Below are 16533 nucleotides of genomic sequence, written 5' to 3'. Positions count from 1 at the left end.
CAGAAGCCATGCTGGAAGTGCATACAAAGTTTTAGTCTTCAGGGTGTCAGCCTGGGCCCTGTGAGCTTTGCAGCCAATTCTGTGGCTCATTGTCCATCCTCTCCCCCAAGGGCCTGGTGAATGTGGCTGTCACCAAGACCCTCCATGGGATTGTGGATCTCATCTCCAAAAGAACAGCAGTGCAGCAGGAGCTGTCAGAGTGCTGAGCTGGGGTGGAACTGCACGGGGAGCAGCACAATGAGGAGCTATTTTTAGCAGCATTTCTGCATCCTCTGTCCTGTGTGCTGTGACAGGAGCTCTCGTCACTTGCACTGTTTCTCTGGCCAGGGTGAAAATCCAGCGTTCTTTTGCATCATGTTATACAGTGTCCTTATCCTTACTAGAAAAGGGAAAATTACCATAGTGAGGGCATGTACTTTCACTTGGGTTTTTCTGTTTTGTTGTGTGGGGTATTTTTTTGTTTTGTTTTATTTTGGTTGTGGGTTGGTGGTTTTTTTTGGGTGGTTTTTTGGTTGGTTGGGGGTTTTTTTGTAGGTTTTTTTTCTTTTGAGGTCTCTAGAGGCTGTTGTTCTCATTTTCTGAATTCTTTATTATTGTCTTTGCTACTGCATTCTTTGCAGCCTCTCTGGCAGTGCTCCAAGCCTCAGTGAGCACAGGAGGGGTAACACCAGCCACACAGTGTTCCCCATCAGAGTTTCTCTCCCCCCAGCAGCCCCACAGCATTTCAAACCAAGGGTAATTACCTACAGCAGTTTTTGCTCAGATTCATGTGGTAGATTGCAAGGGCTGGTGTTGTGCATGCTGCCCACGCCCCTGTGCTCAGCTGGGCAGGAGCAGCCCCAGCAGCTGGGAGCAGCCCCAGGCCGCCTGCACCAGCCCCTGCTCCTCATCCCCTCCACCTGGGAGCGCAGTCACAGCAGGGACAGGAGGTTTCTAAAGCACAGGCTGGGTGCTGTGGCTTCTGGCTTTTCTCAGAAATAGCTGCAGGTTCCTCTGCTTGGTTATGAGTTAGTGTGCAGCTGCTGGGGACCCCTGCCAGGGGGTGTGTGGTCCTGGGGCAGCAGCAGGAACTCCTGGGGACAGTCAGCAATGCTTCAGCTTGTGGGGAGGTGGGTGCTGCCTACACAGTTTTAAGTTCTGCACTTGGCAATGGAGGCTCTTTGGTTGCTCTGTGGTGCATTTTAGTGTCTGTGTTAAACTTGGAAGCACTCTGGTGCTTTTTTGCAATGGGATAAAGACAATCAGCATAAACCAGCTCCTCTGTGCTGTGAGAGCCAGTGGGACTGAACTGCAGCAAATTCCTCCCCTCACACGTGTGCAATAGCAATGGGGTTTATTTGCTCCCAGAGCACTGAGGAAACATCAAAACTATTCCTGTTCAGCGTGTGCCTGGTGCAGGGCAATGCTCAGGAGACCCCACCCAAACTCAGGGAGAGCACTGGGCCCCTCACCCAGTGGGAAGTGCCCACTGTGCCCCAACCCTGAGGCTGAGGAGACCCTGGCTGATGAGCTGCTCTCTGTGCTTGCCTTCTGCTCCAGGAGTTGGGCTGGTTAGAGAGGCTGTGTATCCAACCAGAAAATGCTGGGAAGGATGCTGTGTTGCTATGGTATTTATTGCTGCCAGTGGTGTCAGGGGTTTAATTGCAACACACATATAGAGAATCTCAGCCAATACAAGTCTTTTTCACCTAGAAGATTGAGTCTGTGCTTCTTTCATTCTAATTCACCACAACTTCTGTGTTGGTATGTGGCAGCTGGGGGAATTAACCTTTCCTGTTTGTGAAAGACAGGATGAGTAAAAACCTATGAGAAATCCAAAAAAGGCATTAGGGAAAGTGAACTTCTGAAGTCTGTCAGAAGTAGCTATCAAGATGCTCATGCACAGCTGTATCTGTAAAATACATGTGCTCAAGCCTTGTCTTTTTGTTTTTTTTTTTTCCTTTCCTTTTCCATTTCCATTCCTGCTTTCCCCTTCCTAATTAAGTTCAAGTCCTTATGTAGCACAGCCAAATTCAAATTTAAGTTGCACCATGGCACAGGTGTGGGTTTAAAACAAGCTTAACTTTGGCAGCTCCATCCATCATTACCAATTCCAAAGCTTTCTCCCTGCAGCCCCACTTTAAGTACTTATGGAGGCAGGAGTGTCTGAGAAACCTTGAAGATGTTTTGGCTCTTTTTAAGCCTTGCTCTCTTGTAGAGATTTTCTTGAAGATGTTTCTGTTCAGGTGGATGAGGGAAAGTATGAGCTTTGCTGTTAATTCCCACCTGGGGGGGACACAGAGCACCTGTAAATGTCACTGCAGTTTCTATGTGCACATCCCAGGGGGTTGTGCTTTTGCACTGGAATTTCCTTCCACATTCCCAATGTCCCAGCTTACAAAACTCTGCTGGAGTATCTATTACACATGTGGATTTTCTATAAAAGGAAGTTTATGGCCTCTTCTTCATCAGGGCTGCCACTGGGGGGAAATGCTAAGCAGTAGCAGCAGCACAGGGAGTGAGTGCACCACTGAGCCTGGGAGCTGCTGTGTGCTCAGCAAGGGGACCCAGACAGCTCAACAAGCAATGGCTCCCTGCAAGCAGCGCTTAGAGAGGAGAAATAGATGGCTTTCAAAGCTCTCCAGCAATGTTTTTTGGTGAGTTTTATGGTTAAGCAGAAGGTATTTTAGAAGAACTAAAGATAACTGGAAAATGTATTGAACACTCTCAGCGTGAGAACTGGAAAAAAAGCTAAGATAATCCATATGGAGCACCAAGTCAAAATGAAGTATTTATTTTTGTTTTCCTTTAGAATGATAATACTGCACATGCAACCTGGCTAGTGGAAGTGGACAGACAAAAATATCAAGTAAAGCCGTTCAGCTGGAAGCTAAATTGGAAAAAGCATCTTTTAGGGAAGTGTGCAGGAAGTGTGCATGAAATACTGCATGAAATTACAATTCTGCCAACACAAATCATGAATAGCTCTGTAAAATGGGATGGGCACCTCTCATTTGGGAGCAGCAAATAGAGCAGCTATGGCCAGGTGTGCTGAAAGGCTGCAGGCTCCTTGCTCTGACCACAGTGTAGACCAGGGAGGAGTGTCTAAGGTCACAACAGCAAAGGGAAGCAGCATATAATGTAGCAGAAGAACAGCCCTGGATACCTGTCTTTGTAGCTTGAATCTGCTGCATTTCCTTCACCCAGGAAAATCTGTTTTGGAGGAAACCTGTCTGTGTGTAACATTAGCATCCAGGGAAAACCTTGGAAAATGAAGTGTGAGAGGGGGTTTGTAGGTTACACTCACTGAGGGGGCAGACACAGGGAGGGAGCAGGAAAGGGAAGCACAACACAAGGGTAAATGGGACTGACTGCCCAGGAGGCTCCTTTGGCTGGAGGTTCTGAAGAGCTGTAGCCCTCTGAGTCACCATTTGCCTGCTGGAGGGAGCTGGGAGACACTTTACCCTGCCTCAGTTGTCTCTGCCAGTGTCAGAGAGAGCCCTTCTGTTACTGCCAGCAGCCCTAAAGTTTTAAAGATTTAGCTTGGAACCTTTTTAGTATGAAAATGTCATTTTTCTTAAAATAGAAGTTTCCTCAACCAGCATGAACTAAGAGCCCCCAAGTTCAGAGCCCCCAAGTACTCCACAAGCAGTGTGTTATTTTATTTTGAATGTCCATTGTGCTTTTTAAAGCCTTACACCTATGTCTGGCCTCACCCAGCCTGCAGTTGCTCATGGTGTCAGTGGTTATTGGCAGAACTGTTCAGGATAAGCAGGACATCTTCAGACCCTTTTAGGTCTCTGATTTTTACCAAGTGATGTTTGGCAGGACTTGATCAAACTGAGGAACTTTGAGAAGAACAACGTGAGTGAAGGTTGGGCAGATGGCACCAGCAGTGGTGTGTGAAGTGTGAGTCAACAGAGCTGGATCCAAGGGTAGCCTTGAGACAGGATGCCAGGAGCTGGGGAAAGGCAGTGGAGAGTGGTCTGGAGTGGTCTGGAGCAAATACATGACCAAATGCTAGTTATTAGCCTGCAATTTCATAATAAATTACCACCTCAGCACAAAACTATTGCTGCAAGAGTAAAGAAACACATAACTATAAATTAGCAATACCATCACTTCAAGAACTGTCTCATAAATGCTTATTTTTATCTCTGAATTGTGGCTTACTATACAGTAATCCTCCCACATACCTGAGCCCCTAAAGCAACCTTAACCCTTCTGGCAGTAATCTAAAAAAATCAACTGGACCTAATTTTTTCCCTGACTCGCATTTTAATTTATTTATGAACAGTGTAGCTGATTTTGGTCTTCCAATATCATTTCCAGTTCTTCTATTTTTGTCACCTAATTTTGGAAATTCAAATGCGCTAGTGCAAGGATGAAAATGTTATGGTCCATAAAAATTAATTAATTTCGTCAAGAAAGATCAGCTCTAGAGGGAGTGCCAATACAATTTAAATGCCACAGGTCGTAACTGAAGTTATATTTCTGTGCTACTTCTTGAGTAAACTTTAATTTTTCAGTGGCTGGCTGATGCACCTGTCTGCAATGATTCACTTCAGCTACCCAACCATACATAAAGCTTTTCTTAAATCCCTGTGGACAGAATGCATTTCTGTTACCTGCAGGCTGACCATTGCTGGGGAAGGCACAGGTAGCGCATTTAATTTGTTCTGTTCCTGAAAGGTGCTGATATGAGCTACCTAAAGCTATTTACACATTGAGCTGCCCCTGGATATTAAGAAAAGTGGTGCAGCCTAATTTGTGATCCAGATTTGCCTGTTAAATCCTGATGCTAGCTTAACTTCTTCTCACCCAGATCTTTGTGATTCACAGCATAAGGAATGAGGAGATTTTTGAATATAGCTTTAATCCTGGCCTTATCTCTAGTGGGTACAGAGTGCACAGACCTTTTTCCTCTTGGAGCAGTTCATTTATGTTCCTAAAGCTTGTGGGAAATAAAGGGAGCAGTGCTGAGGCTGCCTCAACGTTGAGCCTTGACACATCAGCTCCATCTCTTGTGCAGCGTCTCAAGTGTGTCATATCCATTGGAATTTTCCTTTTCCTGTCCTCCTGGATTGGTGGCACCTGTGAAAGCCTCTCAAGCTTGGAGCTGCCAGTGCGTGTCCCCCAGGCTGGGGACGCCTGAGCCACATTGTCCATCCATAGGATGGATGTAGGTGACTGGTGCCACAGGCAGCTGGGACTCACTCTCAGATGCTCTGGCAGGACCTGTGCTGGATGTGGTTGAATTTGCATGGAGCAGAAAATTTAAAAACAACAAAGTTGTCTTCATTTTTTCTTCCTTTTACACACAACTAACAGAGCAGCTGCTCCACAAGCAGCTCCTGGTTGGACTCTTGAATTCAGGGCGTGTGCACAGAACAGCCCTGGGCATCCATGGGGACCCACCAGAGAGGGTTGCTCTCAGAGGTGCCATAATACAAGAAATGATCTATTGTAATGCAGATTTCCCCTCTTCCTCAAGGTGTAACAGGCACAGCGCTCTCCACACAGGCTTTGCATGGAGCAGTGTTTCAGCTATCCCTGCTGGATTAAAATATATGCCTTGACTAACAAGTGCCTGTGTGCTGGGAGTTATTTTGGAAAGCAATAATGAGCTGCACTGCTTGTGGAAGGGGGAGAAACGATAAAGAGCCGTGAGGAGAAGTTGTGACAGACCATGCATAGCAATCTCCTCACTCTTCACAGCTCCTTGAGGACAATCCTGCTGCCAAGGCAGAGGAAGCAGAGCCTCCCCCCTCAGCAAGTGCAAACTGAGACCAGCTCAAGGGTTTGTGGTGACAAAGGCAATTAGGTGGGTGTGCAAGAGAAAGGACAGGCCCTGTGTTACTGCTGTGACTAATAACTAAATTGCTGCAGGTTTTCACAGTTAAGCTGTTTTTCTTCTGACCCTTGGTAAGCTGGATATTCCAACTAAGCTGCTTTTAGCTCTCAGATGTGAAAGAGATCCATGAGCAAAGCCTTGCTCACCTTCTAATCAATGCAGAATTAAAGAGAGAGCCACTTAGTATAATCCTACCCAGTAATGACGATGGCTCTGTTAGCTAAGGAGGGGCCAGAGCAAGGGGTGGGGGTTTGTGTGGGTGTCTGTGTTTGCAAGAAATTTTACTACAGCTTTGTGGTAACATTACAGCCATCTATACATTATATTATATCACTATACATTAGGCTTGCTTGTCACTTGGACAGCTTTCCAAAATCACTTGTGAACTCTTGCTGTCAGTAGCTGCTGTGTAGCTGTCCACCTTGTTTTCAGAGCCACCACCTTTGGGGTTTTTTTGTTCATTGCCCTTTTGTGACTTTTAGGGTCTCACAGCAGTAGTAGTCAGTGTCTGCTGGTCCCCTCACCGTGGCTAAAAGTGCTCCCCTTTGGTGCAAAATGGCCAGTGTGTTACTTTGGTCATGTCTGTCCTTGTCACCTGTTTCCTACACCCCTTAGCAAGCTTTTTCGCAGTGTTTGGAAGTCTCTTTCTCACACACCCCTCACCTATTTTTTCCTTTGGCAAGTGGCATGGCTACTGCAGTCTCTTCCAAGTCTCTGCAAACTCCCCCCACCCAGGGCTGTCACAGAGGCCTTGCTTGGAGGGTGGCACTTTGGGCTCCCACACAAGTGCATCAGGTGCCATGTGAAGAGCCATTCTCAGGCCATGCTGAGGAATGTGTCCAAGCTGAAGGAGTGACTGAGCAGCAAGTTTGAAATGCTTCAGCTGTAGAGCTGTGTGTTGTCTGACTGAACGTGCCCCATGCTGACACTGCTGTATTTGCAGGACTGAGAAGGAACTCTGGGAGTGGGAAGCACCATTTTCTGTGCATGCTGCTCTTCTCGGAAACTTCACATGCTGAAGTCTTTCCTTAGCCCAGCTACCAAAGGCTGATTTGCTTTTGAAACTCCCACCATTAGGGAAGGCATGTTCCATGCAGTGCACAGCAGGGATAAAAGTGACCAGCCTGCATTGCACCCATCCTGCAGGCTCCCAGTGCATAGGGGTGTTTTTCCACAACAGTGGAACACTTGTTTTTCTTACACAAGGCTATAGTTTTCCAAGACACAGCTTTCAAGCCAACAGTGCATTTCAGCTTTATTTATAGAAAAAGGTACAAAATTATGAAGGATATATAAAGCACTCAAAAAAAAAAATAGAAAACAATTTTAGTTCAGAAATAAGCATGCACTAGATGACCTTCAGGGTCATTTCCATATTGGAGCTGGAAGCTTTGCATGCATACAAATTGGAATCCAATCACTCAGTAGCACCTCAGCTCATGTAATAATGCTAATCAATAAGACTGAAGAACAGATTCATTACTTTTTGCTCTTATGCTAATTCTACTGAATTACAAAGTTTGAGCAAAGTCTGAGAAAGTTCTTGCCCTTAGCTCAGTGCTGCCCCAAAATGGAGGTCAATCTCAGATCCTTTTAGAAAATTCAGAGCTTAGAGCCATGCACTCTGTGGCTGAGAGAATCCCTGGAATCCCCATCCAGTCAGTCAGGAGAGCCATGTCTTGGCCAGGCAGCATTTATGGTAAGTTATTTTCACCAGGCCATGGTTCCTCCTAGAAATGGCTTCCAGGGGAAATCATGGCATTGTCATGGTGGGGGACATAGGGGACTCAACATAAAAGGCTGGAGCTTCTGGTTGAAACAGCAGGAGATGGGCTTTTCTCTGGATGGGTAGAGCTGAAGGCTCTGCCCTTATTTCTTCAGGAATAAAGGGAGGGGAACAAGAAGGCTGCCACAGCTGTGAGCATCAGAGCCATCAGAAATGCAGGCAATAAGCAGAAGCCTGTCTCAGGAACTGAATTTCTTGTTGAAGGGATAAATTATATCATACTTGGCTGAGGCTGCAGGAGTGATGGACAGTAGGACACTAATTCCCAACAGGCTGAAATGTCTGCCAGGGGCATGGAACAAGTTTTGACATGCTTTGGGTGGAGGAAGCTGCTTTTGGAAGAAGTCTACTCCAGAACTTGTGGCCTTTTGACCATGCCTAGGGGGAATGTCTAACTTTAGAAAGACTAAAGGTCTTCTGGCTGCTCTTCAGTATCAGTTTAAAACAGAACAGTGTAGGAGACACCCATAGTATCAGTCAGGGGAAGGGTCTCTCCTTAGAAAACAGCGTGTGTGCCCTCCTGCAAGCTGGACACCTGCAGGTGTGACCTTCCCAGCTCTGGAGGGATGCTCTCACCTCTCAGCACAATCTTTGGGCAAAGATGCTGCTGTGACAGGTCTGTGTGGCCAAAGGACAGGGAGCTCCAGCTAATCTGAGGCCACTGTATTGGACCGTTCTGGTTTTTTCTAAAGGCCTTAAAAAGTTCCTCCCAGGGTGTCTGCAATGCATTGCAGGAGCTGATTGCTTGGACACCAGAGAATGAAGCAGACTGAACAGATTTACCATTAAAGCAGACTGGAGATATCTCCTTTTGTAACAGAACAATACAAGAGGCAGACTGAACAGTCTGAAGGTGGTACTAGCCCCAAAATAAAGGTAGTGTTTAATTCTTTAGCTCTAAGACAAGGCAGAGAGCATCTAAAGCCCAAGGAGCTTTAAGATTAAAAGATTAAGATTATTTGATTAAAAAGGAAAACTGTTCCTTAAGAAAAGACTTTCCTTCCTACTCTTTTTTAAGAAACAAAGCCATTTCTAAGGTTACCAAAAAGGTGCTATTTTAAAGGCAAAATTTTAAAAGAAGACATTAAAAAGAAAGAGTAGGCTTTGCTACAGTAGGTGGCAAAGCAGCTTAAGGCAGAACTACTCCAGTCAGTGAGAATACAGAATGTTCTAGCTTATATTGGAAAGCAGTCAGGAAGAACTGATGAGCATCTTGCCCTTCATGGAGTAGTGTAAGTGCAGGGCACAGCCCTACATGCCCTGGACACCATCTGTGAGAGATTGGGCTTTTTGAATTCTCCAAGGTAGAATTTTTTTTTTCTTCATATCTCAAAATGAGCAGCAAAACATGAAAACAACCCCAACATATATAAAATTCCTGTTCTGAGATGCACGCTTCTGATGTACACAGAGTCACAAAGATGCTGTTTTACAAAAATAACATAAGTCAAAATGCTTCATAATTTCTCCCCACCCCCTGCTGCAGCCCATCAGTGTTTCTGCAGTTCAATTCCTGCATTTGCAATCCAGAATCAATTACATGAACTCTTGGTTTTAATACCTGGACTGAAGACTTGGTCTGGCTCAGCCTTGTGCAGACAGAATATCCAGTGTAGAAAAACCATCAACCTGCCTCAAGAACAATGGTTTGCATCGTTCCTAGTGTGCAGCACACTTCTGCTCCCACTCAATTCCAACATGAGCGTAGCAGTACAGGAACCCAAGGACAGTCAGTGTCGCCCATGGCCAGCCTATAAATAGAAAAGACAGACAATCCTGGTCAGAATAATTAATGACTGCTTCAAGTAGAAATACTCTGGGGATGGCCAACTTATGATGCTTCTAATTAATTTTATTAGCAATTCAGCTTCATAAGTAAGTAGAGTCAACCCACAAAATTTGAAAAGCAAAATTATCTAAGCTCCAGGGTTGCCTGACCCCCTGGCAGTCCTTGTCTTTCTCATTTTTCAGGGAATTGGACCAGATTTATTCCTGTGGAATTTCAAAGGTCTGTTTTGATCCTCTCCTTTATAGTGAGTTTGTCTATCAAGCAGATTCCCCCAATGAACCCTGATGCTTTAAGCTGGCTCTGGGGCTTCCTAGGCACAAAGGGATGTACAGCCACACTAAAGATTATTAAAAATCTGAACAAGTCCAGCTACCTGTTCTGCAAAAGGAGTCTGGGGTAATCTCTGATTAAGGTTGTTTTGGATATCCTGCAGCTGGGTGTAAAGCCTGATGTACCCCTCCACAGCCCACTAACAGCCAATGTGTTTCAGTGAAGAACAGACAGACCTCTCTGCCTGATTTGCCTGATGCCCAGGTTATTTCTTAACTATAAAGACTCTTCCAATATATAAAACCTTCGCTGGTGAAATGATGTTTCATTACTATTTCAAATTCTTTTTAGCAAAAGCCTCCATCTTTTCACTCAAACTTATCACAGCAAAGAGCAGTAAGCAGGAGGTCACAAGCCAAAAGGTCTATTGCTTTCCTGTAGAGTTGTAAATCATTTGAAAAGTAACCAAGTAAATTATTTTGCTTTCCTCGATACCTTTCCTGACACTTCTATTTCCTTTGTCCATTCTCCTCCTTTCTCTAGAATTTATGAAATTTAGATCTTAGAGATTGAAATCCTCAGTGCTAGGCCCTGTTGTGTTTTACTGTGTGCTGTCTGGGGAAAGGGGACAGAGAGGAAAATGTTTGAAGGTTTTTTTAATGGCTTTTTCTTGTTGCCATTGTTGACATAAAAATTTTGGTCATGTGCATGAATGGTTTTCTGCATGCTGTCCTTGGACTACCAACATCTGCTTCTAGAAGAAAATCTGCCCCTCTTGGGGAAAGCTCTGACCTAAAGGAACCTACAGGCAGACAGGAGATGCCCCTCTGGCCTGGAAGAAGGGATGGAGAGAAGCTCTGCACAATGTGATATTCCAGGAGGAGCTCTTTCTGGAGCTATATTTAAAGGTGCTTTGCAGGCTGGTTTTGTCCAGGCTCCAAGCTAATTCCAGGCAGGGCACAGTTTAATTGTGCTCCCATCCAGCTGAGCCTTGGCTCAATACCCTGCCCTCAGCAGAGCTCAGAGCCCCAGACCCAGTCCTGCCCGAGCTGGGACCCTTCCCCTGTGCTCCAAGAGCTGGGCAGGGTCACACTTCATCCTGGAACAGCTCCAGAAAAAGTTGCATCCCCCTGCTATGAATAGCTGTGTTTGTTTCCTGGGCCTCTAATTATTCTGGCCTTGCTTTGTGGTGAAATACTGTCCTGTAACCTGACTGATTTTCATGGAGACATTTACAAATATTAATCCCTTGTCTTCACAACACCCTGAAGTGAAATTATACTTTTGTTTAATTATTTGTTTCACAAAACAAATTGGCTGAGGTATCTCCAAGGGCGTTTTTAACCATAAAAGTCTTGTTTTTATTTCAGTGAAATTAGCCTACTGCAGATTGGGTTTCACCTTCAATAACAAGCTAAAGCCCAGCTGTGCTTTGTCTCTGCTGAAATTGCATGTGAAAGTATGTCAATAGATGTAATAAAAACATACCTCTTCTGGCAGCAATATTGTGGTGGCTGCTTTATACAGACAGAGCCAGAAAATTAAAAAAGCACTGAGTCTAGAATTGTTCAGTTTTAGGGGCACTTTGGAAATTTGCTAGTTACATGTTTTGCATTTTTAAATACTGTAAAGCTCTGGCACACTGAAAATGAGCCAACAGTAGCTGACTTGCTTGCTCTCCCCAACCAGCATATTAAAGACCTGGTCAGAATACACAGTTATGCACTGGAAATCTTTTCTAGATGTCTTACATTTCTGATAATATCCCTCCATAGTGCCCAGAACCTGAGTTCACAGGGTTTTTAACCACAATAATCAAGCTTGTAGTAATCCTCCTGGAATGTAGGGAGTCTGTCCTGTACAGTGTCAGGGGTGGCATTCAGCACATCATCCCCTCTCATCTAATGAAGGTGAGAAGGAAGGGGGAAGAAAAAGTGACCCTAATATGGGCAAAGGAAAAGGGGATTTTAAAAAATTTGATCTTGTTATAGTTCTTCTAGGAGGTGCTGCACAAATCCCAAAGCATTTCTTGCTGCACAAGGAGGAGGCAGCTCCAAGCAGGGGTGGGTGAGGGGACCTTGCCCGTTCTGGCCATACTGGAACCATGTGCAGGGCTGCTGGGTGTGGGGAAACGCACGGAGTGGGGCAAAGGCACCGTGTTCTGCCCCTTGGCAATCCCAGATTGCTCCAGCCCACTCAGGGAAGATTTGCACAGGTGCATCCACACCTGAGAAGCAGCCCAAGGACAGTCTGAAGCAAGTAGGGGACCTATAAATTGTTTTCACAAATTTCTCCATTTTGGGACTGGATATTCAATAAAGTTGCTGAAAAGTCTGAGGAACTTGCTCTCCAGAAGGTGATGCAGTAGGAAGGACACATGGAGCAATGCTAATCCAGCAAGGGTGCAATTTCAAATTCTGCCCAGCATGTGTTTTCCCTGTAGGTGACCTCCACAGTCCAACAGCAGCACGAGCTGCTCTCTTGCAAGGTAAGGTCACAGAAGCCTTCTCTGGCTTCCACAGTTTCTCCTTGTAAACCCAAGCAACCAATCAGTAACAATGGCTTTGGATGCACAGCTCCAAGGAAATTTCCTCCTTTTACCCTGGCCAGCACCTTAAGGTATATTTGTACCTTATGTATGTACCTCAGGTTTTTTGCTGCCTCTCATTCTGCTCCTACTCTCAGACACCATTCAAGGGGCTCTTTCTGGTGACTCCTCAGCTTTACCTTATCCCCCTAAACCCCTGCACCCTCACCTGTGCTGTACCAGTCTCCAAACTCTACACATGCCTGCATTTTGGATCAGTATCTCTGTATAAAGTCATACATAGAATGTACTCTTCAAAACATTACTGGTGTCAGATCAAGCACTAGGCTGTTAGGAAATGACTGAGCTAAGTCTGTTTATTCAAAACTATGTCACATACCAGCTTAAATCTCACAGTTTCTTGACTGGTTTCAGTGATTTGATTTGGGCTTGAAGGCTGAGTTTCATGGGACTACAGAGATTGTAATTTTTTTTTCACAGAAAGATGAATTTGTGTTCATTAACATATGCTATTTGTAGAAACAAGGACTAATTCATATGCTGTTTGAAAATCCAGGAAGATTTGTGAGCTTTACCTGCAGAAATTCATTTTAAGCCAGCTGGATCACTTTTAACAAAGGGTGAGAATCACAACCAAGGTGTGCTGCTCCACAGAACATCAAACACAAGCTCCTTTGTGAGGAGTAGTGCAAATTTTGTAGAGAGGCAGCAGCAGCACTTGACCCATCTATTACACAACCTCCTCCCAGAGAATTCTTCAGTCCCAGCTGGGCCTGAGGCACTGCTCTGTCCAACACAGCTCATGGACTTCCCAGGAGTCTTGCTGGTTAAAACCACATTTTGATATGTCATGTACTCAGCTTTCAGCCTAATGAGCAGGAGATTTGTCTTCATTACATGATCAAGAGGGAATTGATACAAACAGGAACAGCTTTTGGAGTCACACTTTCAACTTCCTGTCTCTCATTCCAAAGTATTTCTGCATACTTTGCAAATGACTAGAAAAGGTCATGCTTCTAGCATGCTCTGGATTTTGACAGGAATGGGGTAAAACTAAGCTTTCGACTGAAAAGTAACAGGCTGGATCACAGCTCTCAAAAGACCAGTTATATCCTTATTACCTCAGTTCAAATCATTTGAACCAAAATTTAATCATGTATCCAGAAGGAAGCTCTTTCAAATTTCCTCATCGCCCACAGTAATGAAAAAGCACCCGCTGGCAATGTTTTGGGCATAGCCAGGTTTCACATCATCATCAAAACACAAGGAAACAGTCCTTTGTTCCTTCCAACCAGTGAGATGTAAGACAAGGGGGCTGTAGTTATGTTTTGCATTTTCCAAAACTGCTTTAGTGGCTCTTGGACCTAAATGTTATTTTTAGAAGTGCCTTGGCTTGCACAGTCCTCAGAAGTCTTCAAGTGCAGAGCAGTTATTAAATCAATTGAAGTCAGAGGAACTAATCTCCCTGAAAAGCTTGGCTGGAGGAGCATACATCTACTCTGACTTTGATTTGGAACTACCTAAGTTGCTGTAAGGCTTAGCACTCAGGAAAATTTATTCTTAAACAAAAGTTCAAATGTGACAAAGACACTGAAGCAACTCCTCTGTAAAGTGGAATTAAAGAGACACAGTGGTGGGAAGGAGGGGGAACAGGCACCAGTCTGTCAAGCATAATAAAAAGCCAAAGCAAACCAGCATTTGAGGCCAAGACAACCCTTACCTACAGTTACTAACATACTTATAGGTTCAGTAAAAATATCACTTTTTCAGAAAAAATAACACATTCCAAACTGCAGATCTCCTACTTTCTGTTGAAAGAAACCTATTATCTAGCCCAACATTGAAGCATCTCCAAACGTTGGGCTAGATAAACTCTGCATTTTTAAATTTTAATTTCATGTCTTTTTGTCACTTCCAGGTGGACCTGTCTGACCATTACAGCAGGGAATGTCACACAGCATGTGTTGCAAACATGCTGCAGTTTGATACCCAATTAGTCTTCAGATACTTGGAAAAGAAAACTCTACCTGTTTTCAGCTGTGTTGTAGCAAAGCCCTAACATGATTCAGAGCAGGTTTTTTTGCTGCTGCTTTCAGCCTCCACATTGTGCATGTGTCAAAGGACAGACAATAAATTCTGCCAGCAAGCACACAGCTCTCCAAGTCCCAGCTGGGCATCTCCATCCTCCCAGCCCATGCAGAGCAGCACACAGGCACAGGGTCTGTAAATTCAAGATGCCCTTTTGTCCCATCATGAGCCCCCAGCTCACAGCTCTCACATATTTCCCTTCCACCCATTGTGCAGCTTGGGAGCAGGGCAGCTCAACCACTGGGAACCAGCCTGGGAGATCAGGTAAGGCTGACCTGACCTATTCCTACAGATTTCCAGGCACTGAAGGCACTTTAGCTGCTGGGTGTGAAAAAGGTCCAAATATTAATAATAAATATTACTGTACAATAGGTCATTTTCAAAGGAAGCCCGTGGAATAATTCAGCTCTGTCCCATGCAGCATCTGGAAAGATGACTGAGAAGGACAAAATTCTAAGCTCCCAGGCCTAGACAGGAACCTCAGCCAGGTACATTGGCAGTAACCACAAAAGCTGCCTCTTCAGTAGACATGAAGCAGTTTCCAGCAAAAGGCACTAACAAATGTGTAACAGTAATCTGCTTATGTGAATTTTAAATCATGCCATCCCAAAGAATGCTTACATCTGTGGCTTTCTGAGTACTTAGCACTGCTGTGAAAAACTGAAAATGGAGAGATAACAGTCCAAGACCATCAGCTGCAACACAGGATGACAACAAATCATTCAGATCAGCGTTACTGAAAGCAAAAAGCCAAAGTCTCTTAGTGTTTTCATAATATAAATAGGTTGGATTTAGTAAACAGAGGTCACAAAAGTTGTGGCTTTCCTGTGTCCTTACTGTGCAGGCTTCACCATAGCTAAAAAAATAATTTTACTTTTATGCTTCATGGCACTGAATAAAGTTGTGTGTTGACAAAGACTTTGTTAAGCAACAAGATATCAATTTAAGCCATGTCAGGGCTAAGGCTGCTGAGCATGCTTTAATGCTTTATCCTGTTAATTAGATAAGCTGCAAATAAACAAATTCATAGGTAGAGCTCCAAAGACTGGCCTATCCTTTAGCTTCTATAAAGCACCCACCAACACAATTTAGTGATGATGCCAAAACTATTTTCATTGCACTAAGTATGCATATGAAAGAAAAAAACAAAAAACAAACAAACAAACAAACAAACAAACAAAACCACAACAAAACAAAACAAAAAACCCCACTACCACCATGCTCTGCTATTTGCTGGTAAATGCTCTGGATGCAAGTATCCAGAGATTCTTTGTTTTGTCTTTGGAGCTAGAACCTCACTGAATGCTAAATACCATGACCACTACCAGCTCTCCAGATGCTGCACAATGTAGACTAGAAGGATTGTTTCCCCAGTATGTATCACCTCATACAAGCAGGAAAATTTCACTATATTTCTTGGTGTGTTTTTGTGATATTTCTAAACTTTGTATAAAGCCTAAAAAAATTTCACAGGAGTTATGCCTTCTGCTTCACACTTTAAAATAAATCTTCACCCTCCACTAGTTTTCCCAGCAGAGCTAGTCAGTGGAAAAAAGCCTGGTATTTCAGGCAGTAATTGTGGTCTCATGCACATCAAGTTGACTCTGGAGTAATTCAACTAAAATCAAAAGAACCATATTCATGCTACTGCTGAATTTGAATTAACAGTAAGGAAGACTGATGCAAACTGCCTGTTGGAATCTTCCTGCCAGAATTGCTAATGAGGAAGGAAAAAAAATCCAACCAACCAGCTCTAGTTTTCAGTTTATGAAGGGGTGAATCTGTAAATCAGAAGCAACCTTCCCTCTCCTCCCATGTCTTAAACTGAGACCTACACACAGCTAATATGAAATCAAAGCCCACAAAATATGAAATCTTAATGCTCATTTATTTTTAGAACAGAGAGAAAAGCTTCTGAAAGCATTATGGTAAACAAAGATCCATCTTCACCCTGAAGGAAGGCAAAAGAGCTACCTCTATGAAGTGTTCTGCAAAGAAAACATTTTACAGTCATACATCTGGCTTAGGACAGCACTATGTTTAAAATTAAATGTCTACTCAGGTATTCCCAACAGAACTTCCTTAAATATAGTGTGAACAAGTACATAAAGATGAGAATTGAAAAGATTTTAGGGCATTTTTCAGTTGTAATTATCTGCTGAGTGTTAAATGCACCAATGGAAACACCAGAGCCAGAAGCCTCCTTTTGTTCCAGCTTT

The 16533-nt window shown here is 44.0% G+C and overlaps 1 protein-coding gene and 1 long non-coding RNA gene across 3 annotated transcripts in view; one reads left to right on the top strand and one right to left on the bottom strand.

Moving 5' to 3' along the window:
• Positions 1 to 7134: 7134 nt before the first annotated feature.
• HHAT (hedgehog acyltransferase) overlaps positions 7135 to 16533 on the bottom strand; it is a 191610-nt gene continuing 182211 nt past the window's right edge. For both annotated transcript variants that reach the window (XM_064709041.1, XM_064709042.1), the window contains exon 12: positions 7135 to 9370. In XM_064709041.1, the coding sequence (XP_064565111.1) occupies positions 9279 to 9370 (92 nt within the window). In that variant the 3' untranslated portion in view covers positions 7135 to 9278. The remainder of the gene's footprint in view (positions 9371 to 16533) is intronic.
• LOC135445125 (uncharacterized) lies at positions 14313 to 14813 on the top strand. The gene is made up of 3 exons (XR_010439472.1): positions 14313 to 14445; positions 14531 to 14578; positions 14687 to 14813. It is a non-coding gene; the product is annotated as an uncharacterized LOC135445125 (long non-coding RNA).

This window comes from Zonotrichia leucophrys, chromosome 3, assembly GCF_028769735.1.
Source record: "Zonotrichia leucophrys gambelii isolate GWCS_2022_RI chromosome 3, RI_Zleu_2.0, whole genome shotgun sequence".
Classification (NCBI taxonomy): domain Eukaryota; kingdom Metazoa; phylum Chordata; class Aves; order Passeriformes; family Passerellidae; genus Zonotrichia; species Zonotrichia leucophrys.
Note: the sequence above shows the minus strand (reverse complement) of the source record. Positions and strands in the feature narration are given on the sequence as shown.